Here is a 15,120-nt window from a genome sequence, read left to right on the forward strand (position 1 = left end):
ATATCTTATTCCAGTTAAAAATGTAAGACGATTTCATTCAGCTACGAGTGAGTTATGGTAGCCTGAGAGACAATGCTGTCACCATTAACCATCCCTTGATCGGAAAAACTTTGGTATCTACTCCACTTGACTCCTGGTTACTTTACTGATCCAGAGCTGGGTCACAGGACCCTGAGACAGTTCACTGACATGTGACTACTATTTCACAACATCGTATCTGACATGAGCATTTTACTTGTTCACCAGTTCACTCTGATGACGCTGTCATTATATTCTTTCCATTTTGAGATCATAATCAGATTAATACAGACTTCTTGAGCTCGAGTTAGGTGTAACAATTATTAACCCCTACACAACGTAGTGAGTCTCTTGACCTGAATAAAATCTGGCAGGGACAAGAATAAACTACAAATGGTGTCCCCAGAGTGAAGAAATTATTCATTAAAAAATTGCTTCCCAGATAACAATATATTGAAAATTACAAGTGAGCCCAAGGATGCCTGTTATGTTTCATTATTTCAGTTACCAGATAATTTAACCCACTAAGCACCGGGACGTTTACTCGTATTGTTATTGTCATCTCTCGACGGCTATTAAGCTTTGGAGGAGGTTTTAGAACTGTAAGATATTGCCTTAATAAACCTCTTCAATTAGAAAGAGATTATCGTAAGTTGAATAAAATCATCTGGTAGGAAACTTAAAACGAAAAGGACCCACAGGATTCAAGGGTTGAGTTTTGTTTATAAATATATTGTATATTTTTAAACTGAAGGGGTTATGTATAAGCATCACAGACCCCTTCAGTGTTAAAGGACTTTTCTAAACTAAAGAAAATCTTCTGGTGGTAGGAAGAACAACTTATAAAGGACGTCCTCTAGTTAAAGAGGGTAAAGAAGCGAGAAATATTGTGGCGTCATTTCTTTCACCTATAATATTTTCCATTTCACCATCATTTGTATCAACTATTTCACCATCATTCACGATCCTTTACTATCATTTTCATTCTTATTACTCCATCATTCGCTTCAAGCAATTCGCCATCTTTCCCCCCAAACAATAAATTTTTTCACAGATATTCTTATCTCACCATCATTCGTTTCAAGTAATTCACCATCATTCACCAAAAAAAAAAAAAAAGTTCATTTCCTTCACTATCATTCTTATCTCACCGTCATTCATAACAGCTACTTCACCATCATTCTTAGTCCTCCACTATTCTTACCAACAACTTCCCTATCTTTCCTCTCACTGTGCACACCGTCATTGGTATCGGTTATTTCGTCATTTTTATCAGCTTCGAGTATTTCACCACGATTCCTATAATTTGTGTCACCATTATTCTTATATTATTTCACCATTATCTTTATCCGATATTCCATTCTCATTAGCATTTACTTCTCCAGCATTCTTATTTAACCATGATACGCGTCGGATAGTTGGTCATCATTCTTATCAGTTACTCCCCTATCATCCTTATCAGTCGCTTCAACAGATTACGTATCACTTATTTCACCGTCATTCGCAGTTCATTTCGCTCACCATCATTTTTCTTTCACAGTCATTCTCTCCAATTATTTCACCATCATTCCTGTCACTTGTATCGTCATAATTTCTCCCACTCAGTTCACAATTCACAATAATTTTTTTCCATTTTCATGCCATCTGTGAGCCAAAATAATGCACGTTTCGAATAGTACAATGACGTCAGCACTTACAAAAACACTTGACCTTTTCTGTACGTTGATGCACTGTAGATTTTATTCCTGCAATTGTCACACTATTTTATTCAGCTTAAGGGCAACGTTTTCTAGGGAAAGGGTCAACGAAGCCTATGTCCTCCAGTTCTCAAAGTCAGTACTGTGGTGAATAAAATCGTCAGGAGATGGCAAGAATATACTAAAAATTGCGTCCTTTGCCTGAATGGGTTCGTCCTTCCTCCAAAAACAAGAACATGCATTGTCCGTTAATCACTATGGGCAGGATGGTAATGGAAGAAAATCATGGATAAAATTTTGAGAAGTGGAGCATAGGTAAAAGTGCCATCTACTCAATTAGAGGGAGTTTTTTTTTTTTTTTTTTTTTTCTACTCCGTTTTATTTTGCTTCGGGAAGATTATAACCAAGTCCTCCAGGTTAGAGCTTCTCCCTTAAGCAGAATATAGTTACTCAGAGATATATAACAAGTATAAATATAAAATTGCTTAATCACGAAGAAAGTTTTTTTCTTTTTATCTCTAAAGAGGTACAACGGCTTTTTCCTACGTTCTTCCTTCCCGTCAGTATCACCCACGTTTCTAAGAAGAAAGATTGTGGAAAAGGAGAATTAAGATGATGAAAGATAGGAAGATGAGAAGGAGTAAGACGAGGAAGAAGACGAGGAGGAGGAGGAAGAGGAGGAGGAAGAGGAAGAGGAGGAGGAAGAGGAAGAGGAGGAGGAAGAGGAGGAGGAGGAAGAATATGAGGAGGAGAACCTGGAGGAGAGAGGTGTGCTGAACCCCTGTGCTTCGGGACGTGAAACTATTGAACTCTCGCCTCCTTCCTCTGAGCGATGCAAGTATTGATCTGCAGTATTTCGTGAGTTCAGTGACTCATGGATTGACCTATACCGTTCCCACGTTTCTCGCTCTGGCTGGCTGACTGGCTGTGTCTGTCTTCCTCACTGTAATTAATGCAAGTATTGTTCTATTTCGTGACTTCTGTGACTCAATAATTAATTTATCCTTTCTCCCCGTCTCTCCGCCTTGCTGGTTGGTTGACTGATTCTCTCTCTCTCTCTCTCTCAGATCATTCAACTAATGTCTCTCTCGGATCATTCCGCGAATGTAACTCTCCGCTTTGAACAACTCATTTCTAATAAGAAGTCTCGTAGAAGTTGGCAGGAGCAGTTACGATAACGTCTGTGTTCGATTTATTCTTCCTGCCGACAGACGATTTTATGCAACTTAGGAAGGACATCTAGCAGCGAAGGAGTAAATTAAGAATATATATAACAAAATTAGTCAGAAGAGTTTTTCTTAAGCTGAATAAAGTCATACAGGGGTCGGACGGATAAAATAAAAACTGCGATACAGTGAAGGCGCTAAATGAGGTAGAAGCGTTATTTCTCATCTACGAATTTTGTACTCTTTGTCTTAGAAGAGTTTGCTTTTATTATATAATTCTCTGTTTTTATTGGTATGCCACAGTGCCTGTATTTTCGTCCCCATGGAATTCTTAGTTTCACCCTTTACCTCAGGCTTCGAGTTATATAGTACACCTTATTGTTTTCTCGTTGTAGGTTGATTTATATTTCCTTTGTTATTGACATAGTTTACGTAAGTGATATTCATGAGGATTTTAAAGCTATAACGCAAAAAGAAATCGCTCAGGAAAAGGTGTTAGAAATATCCCGAAGCCAACAAAAACGCAGCTCCAGCTTAGCTCTCCTCCACTCACTCTGGCTTCTTTCTCCATACTACGTACTGGTGAGTGAGTCAGTCGTTCATTCCTACATTTTGCCATTACCTTTATGAAGGGCAGTGATACTAAGTGTTGTTACCGCCGCTGTTTCGCATCCGCGTTGGTCGCGGTGCTGGAAAAATACACCTTCACGCTATGGCACTGATATAACTAGGTTGTTCCATTGCCCGATTATACAAACGTCTCATTCAGTCTCTATTCCCCAAGAGGAGAAGGATGGGTTATAACAGAAGGGCAACTTTAGCCTGCAGTCTACTGGGTTCCAATTTCAGATGAACCTAGCTGTAGTAATAGTAGTAGTAGCTGCAGTAGTCGTAGTAATACAGTCGGTTGCTGTGGATTCTTGAAGCCGGTTGTCAAAGTCCAGAGAGAGAGAGAGAGAGAGAGAGAAAGAGAGAGAGAGGGAGGGGGGGAGAAGCAGGAGGGGCAACAAAATTTTTGCCACCGATTATACAGTACATTTAAGTCCTTGCTCAGTACATGATAGAAGGAGATCATCATGGCCGAAAATCATCTCCGGCCAGTTCATCTTCACAAGTTTGTTTATGGTCCTCGCATCTTTACACACCCGCAGTTATTGAGAAATTTGTGTGTTTTATGCAGGTTGATTCCAGGTGATTTTCATGAGCTAGGAGTAAGCTTGACAGTCAGAGGGTTAAACAATAGCCAGGTTAATCTTTTTGTTGTCAGATGAGTATAAGGGGAAGTATGATGATGATAACGATGATGATGATGATTATGATGATGATAATGATGAGGATGAGGATATTATTGCTGTAGGAAGACTGATACAATGTGTGGAAATTCTTCATAATTTTATTTGGTAAATTTCAGTGTTGTACAGATAAGCCTCTTTGTTGTTAAAGCCACTTGAACTCTTCTGCAGGTCTCACCACCACAGATTAATATCTTGCTAAAATGATGTGTCTTCTATATCACTACAGAGAGAGAGAGAGAGAGAATAGGCAGCGTGTAAGTTACGATGCGCTTCTCGTATACAAATGTACAGGAAACCAAGCAATAGTTCAAGTACATCACGCTTTCAGAAATCCCGGTGGCTAATTGAAAACATCATTCCTAAAAATGAAATCTGTGTTCAGCAAATCCAAATCTGTGTAAGGGCAGACCGTAATCTGCGGGGTGAGAGCTGCTGAGGAGAGAAGTGTGGTTAGCATCATGACGGCTGTAGCCTCAAATGGGGCCAGTGCGGTGCCCTTAGTGAACCCTACCCTCTCGTGAAATCATACCTAATATAAATAATCCTTGTTCATGCATGTGATAAGCCATTTGACTTCTGTATGGATCGTGTGCGGAAAGATACAGTGTACAGTATTTCTATTGCTTACTGCCGAGAAAGCTTACTTTTCAGGTCCTAGAACAGTTAATATATTTAATTTTGGCAATTTGTTTTCATTCATTACACATTACAAGTAAAGAACCTGCATTACAACGCAGGCAAGTTGTTTCTGACTGAGGGTGATCCAAGAGTGCATGAAGTTTATTTGAGATAAACCTAATATGCGAGTTTTTTGCATTAAATGCATCATATATTTACAGACGCAATTTTTTTTTATCTTTTAACCAGTATTTTTGAGTTGTTTTTCTTGATAACAATACGGTACATTAATATTCAACCCACCTACATGCTCATGACTCCACTGGGGCACCGCACACAGATTTGGCCGATTACGAATAACTATGGTCATTGGTGGAACAGGTGTGAACGGTAATCTAGCTGGCAAAACACCACCGAAAAGAGATGAAAAATGGAATTTACAGTGAGAGAATCACCCATCCTCCCAGCTTTGTATTCATAATACTTAAATTAACGAAGCATATCCAAAGTCTGTCCTGAAACAATAGTGTTTCGGATGCTTTGTTTTTCCCGCAAAGCAACTACAATACTTTGAGAAGATACTTAATTTTCTCACTGTAGGCCTACTATTACTTCAGATGTAATATTATGTCTATCCGTAAGTGCTGTACAGTACATTTAATGCTTTCCACTACAGGATCATTGAGCATAATTCAGGTTCAGCGTGACATTTTCTTCCGTAAGAATACGAAGACCCTGTTCTCGCCAATTCACTGATACTCTATATTCATTCTGTGCAGATTCTAATCATTACACGAACTGTTTTTACTTTATCATTTGTTATCGACTGTTATGCGATGGTGTATTTAATAATCAAGACGCAGTTTCGAAGGTTGCAGAAAACGACGGGGAAAAGTAAGAACATGGAGTGTTGTACCGAATAACGTATTTCCTTAATATGAGCTTTAAGGTTAACAAAAATTGAACAAATTGCTGTAAAGAAAACATAAGTATTACAGATGTTGATCTGTCTTGGACTTATGACGAATCAGTTTACGCTTGCATCACCATAATATATATAAATTCTCTTCAAACTACTACGGATAAGCAAGAATGCACATGGGACATTTCTTGCAAAGAGGGGGGAGGGAGTAAAAAATAAAAATAAAAGTTTTACTGCATATTCCAGTTCAATAAATACCGCCGATAATAATAGGACCGGGTATGGGCAAAAAACGGAACGTCCCAGGAGCATATGGAGAGGATTTTTCGCTTTTGTTTTCTGTAAATCCCCCTTCCGAACATTGTTACATAATGGGAACAGTTCCGTCCTACAATCCTTGTTACGCCCTTGGTCGTCCAATAAAACAGGAGAGCCAAGCCGTGGGGATGATGGTGTTACTGACAGCCGCAGTGTGTGACGGTGGTGAGGGTGCGGGTGGTACCGTCTCTCTCAAACACTTGAATTCGACTCAGCCCAGTGGGGGAACATCTGGAACTCTTCTTAACAAGGGACATCAGGCACTCTCCACTCACCTCCCTGTCAGTGAGGGGAAAAAAAGTTATAATCATCCCTATAGGAAGACTTTCCCATAAAATTAAATTTAAGAGATAAAAAATATTGACTGTTAAAAGCCATCTTTACTTTGCTTTTTAAGGAATAATATAGTTTAAGATGTTAAAGATGTAATACCAACTACCAGTATCTTATTAAGAGTAGTTTTTGCGTAAGTTCCGGGAAACAGAACTATCTGTTAGTCCACTTTTGTAGACTCAAGCATGGGCAACTCCATTTTCTTCAGTAACCGCCAATGGATCAGCACTGCGAACCATTATGATTTCTCTTACCGACCTTGATCATAACTTGAGAATTAAGTGCACGTAGCTCTCACCTGACAACGCACTGGTCCTCCGGCGCAGTATCACACTGTCCGATGCACGTGCCGACGTCGATTACCTGATAAATACACCAACGTGATTTAAGTAAAGCGATGCTACATCGTGTTACTACGCTCATCATCGTATTAATTTAGTTGAGAGTCTGAATATTTGGGAAACTAGAACTTACCGTTGAAAGTTCCGTTTTAAGAAGATACGAGGGCACTGAACTGCAATAATGTAGTATTGTTGGTTGAAAATGCATAATGCTAATCGATCCCCCCCCCCTCCAAAACAAATCATTTAACACTAGTCAGAAATGGAAATGATCTGAACTATGCCCGGACTGGAAAGAAGCCAAGACCATTAAGAAAGACTGAGCTTCCCAAGACAGTGAAAATAAACGATATTAACTCAGTAAGATAAATTTTCTAGTAATTATTTCTTGTAGCCGACAGATCATTCATTTCGGCTTAAGAGGTTTCCTCTTAAAGAATTATGACGAATCTTACATACTAAGGAAATGGTGCTGCGAATAGGAACTAACTTGATACGGGAATCTCGCCCACAACTTTGGAAATTACTGTACCTTTAAGTCTACTAACTCACGTGAATCTGATACTTTTTAATATTCAAAACCAATGACAGCCATGAGTAGTGACACAGCAAATCCAGGTAGTGATTAGTCCATGAGCAATAATACGGCCAAGTATTGTGATGTAGTCAAGACTAGTGATTCAACCGAGATTATTGATATGGCCAACAATGATAAGGCGGCCAAGAGCAGTGATACAGCAATGGATGCTGACATGGCCAAATGTAGTGGTATGGCCAAAGTAATGATAATGTCAAGTGTAGAGATTCTGCCAAGAGCAGAGATAAGGTGAAGAGTAGTGCTATAGACCAGAGTAGTGACAGAGCTAACAGTAGTGGTAGATAAGACTAGTTACAACCAAGAAAAGTAACATAATCAAGACTATTGACATAGATAAGACCAGGTACACAACCGAGAATAGTAATTGCCGAGATTAATGACGCGGGAATGATTAGTGAAAGCCAAGACTAGTGGGAGTTCTGACATACCTGTGGTTCGGGGACAGTAGGTGTGGTGTAGTTGTAGACGTGGAGTAGCTTGGTTGCACGGTAACACTCCCCCTCACACCCGCACTCCTCCACCACACTCACGCACTCCACACCTGGCACACACATATACATACTACACACATATTTAACTGAGGAACAATTTTTCTGTTTTCAGAGAGATAACTGTGCAAAGGAAGATAGCAATGACTACAGAACCATGAGATAATGTGAAAGGCTAAGGAGCATAATACCATTACCTGATGTTGAGCTAAGAATCTATGACATACAAAAGCAAAATAAAAAAGTACTGATAGTAATGGAGACGGAAAAGCTGGTTATACAGATAAAAAAATATCAATTAAAAATGAAATTATGTAACTAATTTTAAGATAAGTTGAACTCAGTCAACTGCTAAATTAAGGAATTATACAAATTACTTTGTAGTTACAAATATAAGCACTCAGTTTAGAGTGCACATCAACAATAAACTATGCGAGTGGAAAGCAAATGCGATGATGCTGTACTTACCATTTGGTCCATCCACTGACACTGTCCTCGACTTGGTCGCTCGACAGCCTAAGTCTGCAAGTAATATATTGCTATATTTCATTTATCTGATAATGTCAGCGTACTGCATTTTATCGTCTATAATTAACCTACATTGACTTACAGCATTTAAATCACTGGAATATGATAATAAGTCTATGCTTCATCCTATGAAGACTGAAGTAATGAAAGATGTACTGACCTTGCGGGCAGTGCCCCTGACAGTGTCCCAGGTCCAGAGTGGCTTGAAGTGGTGTGCCCTTGTGGAGGGTGACGGGCCTGGGCTGGCGGCTGCAGGAGTGTGGTCGAGGCTGGCACTGGCACCCCTCCGTCACCGTTACACTTACCACTCCCTCCGTCGTCGACACTCGCTCCACCCGCCACCCTGATTCCTCGCACACTTGGTTCCCCGGACAGGACTCCACCCCACGCCGAGATCCAGAGTGCAGCAAGAACAGCTGCAACCAGGAACCTGTCGCTCTAACCTTACCACCTGCAACCAGGGACCTGTCGCTCTAACCTTACCACCTGCAACCAGGGACCTGTCACTTTAACCTTACCAACTGCAACCAAGGACCTGTCGCTCTAACCCTACCACCTGCAACCAGGGACCTGTCACTCTAACCATGCCATCTGCAACCAGGGACCTGTTCCTTACTACCAACAACCAGAGATCTTTTGCTCCAACATTACCACCTGCAGTCAGGAACCTGTCGCTCTAACCTTACCACCTGCAGCCAAAGATGTATTGCTTTAACCTTACCACCACAACTAAGGACCTGTCGCACTACAGGAACTTGTCATTCTAAGTTTACCATCTACAGCCACAGAATTCTCGTTTTAATCTTACTACCCTTAACAGAGAAGGACCTTTTGTCCTAACATTATTTTTAGTAACCTTTTTGTTGTTATACTCACTGCACCGTCCTTATTCCACAGTACTAATTCGAGATCGAAATCGGTTATGCAACAACTTAAGAGTACCATACTTCGGAGAATGTATATACTAGTTCATTAATCCATTAACCGTTCCAAAATAATCCTCCCTAGTTCAGTATATGACATGCTACCCTTACACACGTTACACAGCATCACACTTCTTTAACAACACAAAAAACACTTGAAACTTCCCTTCCCCAACATGTTCCCAGTGTTCTTCAATTTATTGTCGTATACAAACTGATTAATCGTCATATTATAGTCTTATATTCATCCTCACTTCTTTGCACCAGGGCGCAGATGAGCAGAAAATCATTTTGTCATAAAAAATGCAACAGCCATAGAAACATGCAAGTATTTCTCAGTTCACTGATTCGCGCGTACACCATACCGATAGTTAACACGGAAAGAGCTAGAGTATTGCTTGTAAACTGACCTCGGTTAGGTGCAGTAGACAGTACTGGAGGTGGAATATGATATGCATCAAAGACCAGTTATGGATGGCGTGACCCCTGGCGCTAAAAACCTTTGTTTTTACTCTTCACCCTTAATTGTACGCTGTTAACAACAAAGCAATTCGTGTTCCTAGAAAGCAAAGCCAACTGTATGTACCAACGAGTGTCTTCTGGATTTGATTATCACTCTTCCTTCACAAAAAAAGTTCAGTCCTGCGGTGGACCACACACGGACTGTTACAGGTACAATGTATGTGTACCAAAAACTGTGGACACAAAAATACATACACACACACACGCGCACACACACACACACACACACACACACACACACACACACACACACACACACACACACACACACACACACACACACACACACACACACACACACACACACACTCACATTTCCTTGGTAATCTTCGACAGCAAGGAAATCCATGTATGACTGTTACTTAGGGATTCTTAGTCATCCTTCCGGAAGATAGCACTGGATTAGTACGTATTTACACCTCACATCTGTTCGGCTAGTGGTGATGCATGCTGTTGTTACGTTGTCCTTACAAGGCTATAATGCTAGATCAAATGGGTGAATTCATTCGTTTTCTTTTTTCAAACACTCTGAGATACATTGTCACTTTTGCGTTCGTGGTGATACAGTAACTTAAATCATGGAGCTTCAACCTTTAATATTATCAGCCCGAAAACACGTTTCTCATAAAATTCTTGTTATGTTCAAGAGATTTTATTTGGCTTTGGAGAAACTTTTCAAGCAGGAGGGTTTGTTAAAGTTTTCATTAACACACTAATACGAGGTTCCGCCACACTGCTTGAAATCGCTTGGGATCAGCAAAAATAAACTACACTAATAGGACTGAAAGGGTTAACCATATATTCAGTAACCAAGAATGTTTCTTTTTTTTTTTTTTTTTGTCTAAAAATTATTGAAAATAGAAAATCATGGCCAAAACTATAATTGAATGGTTCGACTTTTCTGTGATATGCTCACCAGACCTCCGAAGGATACTCAGTTCTCTTAGTTTTCATACCACACTCTCCAGGTGAGATAGTGACGTACCAACCGTGGATCCATTGTTGGGTTCTCCAGCATTAGGCTTTCCAACTCGTCTTTCTTCATCTGCCTCCTCTTGCCGCCACAGCGTCTGCGACAGTGACCCACGTCCACAAGGATGTCTTCACCTGTGGCTTCTGAAACACGGAAAACACCAATGAGATGGGTGAAACTTTACCGCTGGAAGCAGATTCTGTATGCCATGCATAAGTGATGCGTTGCCTATATAATTTGACTACATGGAAAATATAATAATTCGAACTGGTCCAACAGCCCGAATATTTCAAGTGTCACAATAAGATTTTACCAGTAATGGGGCTGCATTAGGAGGTTCATATTTATGGTAGGTAAGGTTAGCTATGTTAATGCAAACCATCGCGAGATACACATATCTGTGACAATCTAAAATCCTGATGAAGTTTGATAAGTCTGATTCAAGTATGTGTTGGTGACTAGACCTGTTCATTCTTTTGCTCTTGTAGAGGAACTAACTGTACTGTGTGATAAATGAGTCATAGCCTATCATAAAAGATTAACATCGTTTGTCAATGGGAGACAAAAGGAAAAGAAACATGTAGAATTTAATCCTATTAGCGTCTTGTGAGTGGTAGGTGGGGGCACTTATCATTCACTTATTCGATGTAGTGCTGCTCTTGAATGCCGTCTTTTCCTCTCTTCCTTCCATCTTTCTGTCCTGTTCTGTCTTTCTTTCCTTCATTCTTTCCTATTCCTTCCGTTAGGGGCGACTCCGCACTGAGTGACAAGCCGAATGGTTTCCTGTGCACCAGGAAAACCATTTATCACCCTGGGTAGTAACCATACAACCAAATTATGAAGCCTGGTGATTTAATGGGTAATTAGGGCGCTCCAGTCGGGTAGAGCCAGTATAGGTTTATATCCAGGGGGTGGTTGGGGTTTATTGCTCACGTAGTGCCAATCAGGGATGAGTGAGAATGGTCATTCACATCTTAAATGTTAGGACTAACTTGCCTAGCCCTGGGCTCCTACGCTTCTCATGGGGCAACACTGGATTAGATGATGATGATGATAATGACTAAAAGATTACTTTTTGCTTACTGGAGACATTTCATAACGATAGAGTTCGTGGAGCTTGTTCTGATGCCTTCACTACAGGGGGGTCCTCTGACCTGAATGCAATATGGTTGTAGCTATAATAAAAGGCTAGAAGTCGTCATTGTCTTTAAAGGGTTAAATGTTTGACGCTGAAACAGAGGGCAGTCCAATAACCTAACAAATCTTGTTTTTTTTTCTTTTTCCAGGCGTGTGCAGGATGATTTCCATAATGAATGTCAAGAACTATATACGGGATCATGGCACAAATAATGGAGTACGGAACACTGTGCCAAGAGGTCAGGACGCTCCTCAGTATTGTAAGATGTGAGGCAGCCTGATGGCGTACCTGATAGGCCTACGTTTTTCATCTTCCTTTCCCGGACGCAGCAGCCTGAGGTCTGTCTTCTGGATGAGGCGTCTGGCTGTGGCAAGACTGGCTCCAGGGACAACTCGTTCACGTCACCACCTCCACCATTCACGTCAGCTGCAACAGGTAATGATATGCACCTTAGTACAATATAATATACTATATGTACGTGTGCGTAAATATGTGGGCATATACATATAAAGTGTGTACGAGGGCCGAAAGTTGCAAGTACCGTACCCAAGAACAGAGAGGATGTCAGAAAGAAAAACAGGAGCAAGATCGCGGTAGGACTGAGGCCGGCCATAACAGATAAATCTGGAGGTTGATTGTGCTGGTGGGAAGCAGCGTGAGTGTGGCCACGGGAGCAGAGCTACTGGAACCTGGGTCGCGCCGCCGCTCCTAATAGTTGAGGCAGGGGGCGGTGAGTGGGAGGTGCCACCCTCCTTCCCACCCACTTGTTCCCTTTGTGAAGAGAATTCCAACCAGCCGTGCCCAGTTCGGCCCATCTCGGTCCATGGAGCCCCAGGCTCCCTGCGGGCACGCCCACACACGTAAAATGAATGGGACCCACCTGGATTCATTCATTGTCCTGGTGTGGAGGGCAAGGCTGGGGTAAGGAACAATGGGAACGGGAGGGCATACCAGGCCCGGACCCAAGGGTGACCACCCAACAGCGACTGGGAGATACTTGTCCATATTACTGGATCACCCCGCTACACACCACAACTGTTGCACATCACATCACATTACCCATACCACACCACACCACATCTACTCTATATTAAACTCCACCACACCACATCTGCTCCACGCCACACCACATCACATCTGTTTTTCACCACACCACATCTATTTCACACCACTCCACACCTGTTTCACACCAAACCACACCTTGTCCACACCACACCACACCGGTTTTCCACCACTCAATACCACCCACTTCACATCACACCACCCACGCCACATCATAATCACACCATCATCACACAACACCACATTACCCCACACCGTAATTCACCACCCCAACACTGCACCACACCACACCACACTACAACACAGCATCACATCACACCATTCCACACCACACATTATGCATTACACTACACCTCACCAGTCAACCCAGCAGCACACCTTGCCACACCACACCACCTCAACACAACACAACACTACACAAATCACACCAGGCTACACCACACCCTACTCCTCTCCGCATCACACCACACCAGCCAACCCCACCTCACACTACCCCACCCCTTCACCGTAATGAAAGTACTGGTCTCATCGCTATAAATGTCGGCTCACGTCACTCTTCATTCTTTATTTTACATTTTCTGTCGAGATTGTTGCATTTAGCGTAGTTTTTGCTATGAAAATGGCCCATGCTGGCTCAAATCTAACTCGCTTTACACAGTAGACAAATTTTATAAATCTGTAAGTACAAGTGGAAGCTTGTGATACTGAAGGCGATGTAAGTACTGAAAACACGAGTGATTCAAACACTTATCTAACAGAAAAAAGTGTTTGCACTTCCCATCATTGCAGTCATTAACATAATTATGTCAACATGTGCTTGCTCTTGTCTTTGGTAGGATTATGATCAGTAAGTGCTAATGCCAAAAGAGCAGCAACGATTTATGGGTAATCCATAGATAACCTCTTTAGTCTGCAGATGTGTTTTGTGTGTTTTTCTGGCTGTCAGACTTTTTCAATAGCTGAGTGATCCCTTATGAATGAAGGGTTGATAGCTCAGGCTAGTTGTTCTACGTACGAGAAAAAGAACGTGAAAGTGGTGATGAATAATGAAATATAGAAACAGAGATTTCTGAGAAAGTAAAGTCTAATGGAGTTTGTGTTTAAATGACTGTCCCAGTTTTGCACAAACTGATATGTTGGTTTCTTTATTCCATCAGAATATCAGCTACTGTGACCTGAAATTCGCTGAGGTTTTAGCATTTGGATCTAGTCTTATGCTACATTTTTTTCCTCAGTCACTTTCTGAGAAGAGAGGCAAAGGAGCGCTATAATTCAGCCTCTTCACCCTAAGGACATAATTTTTGTCATTTTGGTGCTTCTTGACCATTTTTTTCCAGCTTAACAGACCATCTGTGTAGTGGATTTTTTGAGCTTCTGCGAGTAATTTAGTACTGAAGGGGTTAGTTTAGGCTACATCTAATAACGCAACCCCGAAATGCCCCGAAATGTGTCTCCTGATATGAGTGAAGTCTAGAGATATCAAGAAGAAAATAAGAGACGTCTTCTCGGTCAGGGATTGACGTCACTGATCATTATCCTGCGTAGGACGCCTGGTGGTCTAGTGGTCCAACCCGCCAGTCGACGTGTAGGTTAGGGTCTGTATTCTCGTCGATTAAGGAAGTTCCCCGACACCCTTTCCTTACCCGTTATTTCTTCCTACGACAGTTTCATATTCTCTTGTACGGTTTTATTCAGTCTTAAATTAGTCATAAGTATCATACAAGCTCAAAGCAAGGTGTAATGTTCTAAACAAAGCGCTAAGAACGAGGTGTTAGAAAGGCTGCTCAACTAACGACAATACGCCCGCAGATGCGCTGTCCATGGGTTCAGATCATCAGGAAGTGACTGGAGGCTTTCCGATCATATTATGTCACCAGAGGAACAAATGGCTCATTTACCATCAACTTTCTGGATTAGAATAGCCACGTCTTGTATCCTTAAACCTCACAAGGGTAATGAGCTAGTAACAGTGATGAGGGAGTGGCTGTTACCGTTTTGTTTTTTCCGTTAACCGTAAGTTTTCGAGAGGGAACAGAATTCCGGTGACTTGATGATCTGCGTGTCGCCCATTTCGCTCTGTTATCTGTATGATGTTTCTGCTACTTCTGTTTTCGCGACCTTATCCTCTAAATTCTAACTCGTCTTATCTTTTAAACTGAAATTAGGGTTGGGATGAGTAT

General features: G+C 41.4%; 2 protein-coding genes across 2 annotated transcripts in view; both read right to left on the reverse strand.

The window, feature by feature from the left end:
- The window catches only part of LOC145409230 (glycerophosphocholine cholinephosphodiesterase ENPP6-like), a 44,112-nt gene extending 39,476 nt beyond the window's left edge, over positions 1 to 4,636 (reverse strand). Inside the window, exons 1-2 of the mRNA XM_080279713.1 lie at positions 4,586 to 4,636; positions 3,504 to 3,570 (exon numbers count right to left, since the gene is read on the reverse strand). Of these exons, the coding sequence (XP_080135839.1) occupies positions 3,504 to 3,570; positions 4,586 to 4,636 (118 nt within the window). The remainder of the gene's footprint in view (positions 1 to 3,503; positions 3,571 to 4,585) is intronic.
- A 1,535-nt stretch (positions 4,637 to 6,171) lies between these two features.
- Positions 6,172 to 12,883, reverse strand: LOC145409231 (uncharacterized). The gene is made up of 8 exons (XM_080279714.1): positions 12,643 to 12,883; positions 12,167 to 12,304; positions 10,753 to 10,883; positions 8,483 to 8,738; positions 8,263 to 8,316; positions 7,735 to 7,847; positions 6,666 to 6,730; positions 6,172 to 6,313 (listed from the first exon to the last, which is right to left on the reverse strand). Exons 1-8 carry the CDS (start codon positions 12,881 to 12,883, stop codon positions 6,172 to 6,174), a joined length of 1,140 nt encoding a protein of 379 aa, XP_080135840.1.
- Positions 12,884 to 15,120: the final 2,237 nt, after the last annotated feature.

Source organism: Coenobita brevimanus, chromosome 80 (assembly GCF_032717465.1).
Source record: "Coenobita brevimanus isolate Jiangsu-jjx chromosome 80, ASM3271746v2, whole genome shotgun sequence".
NCBI lineage: Eukaryota > Metazoa > Arthropoda > Malacostraca > Decapoda > Coenobitidae > Coenobita > Coenobita brevimanus.

Excerpts from the sequence above, each read along its gene's own strand:
- LOC145409231 (XM_080279714.1), bottom strand. The coding sequence starts at position 12,883 with ATGGACAAGTATCTCCCAGTCGCTGTTGGGTGGTCACCCTTGGGTCCG. Across the intron at positions 8,739-10,752 it reads CAACAATGGATCCACGGTTG|CTGTTCTTGCTGCACTCTGG; the intron begins GTACGTCACTAT and ends TCCTGGTTGCAG. Across the intron at positions 6,314-6,665 it reads GAGGACCAGTGCGTTGTCAG|GGAGGTGAGTGGAGAGTGCC; the intron begins GTGAGAGCTACG and ends CCTCACTGACAG.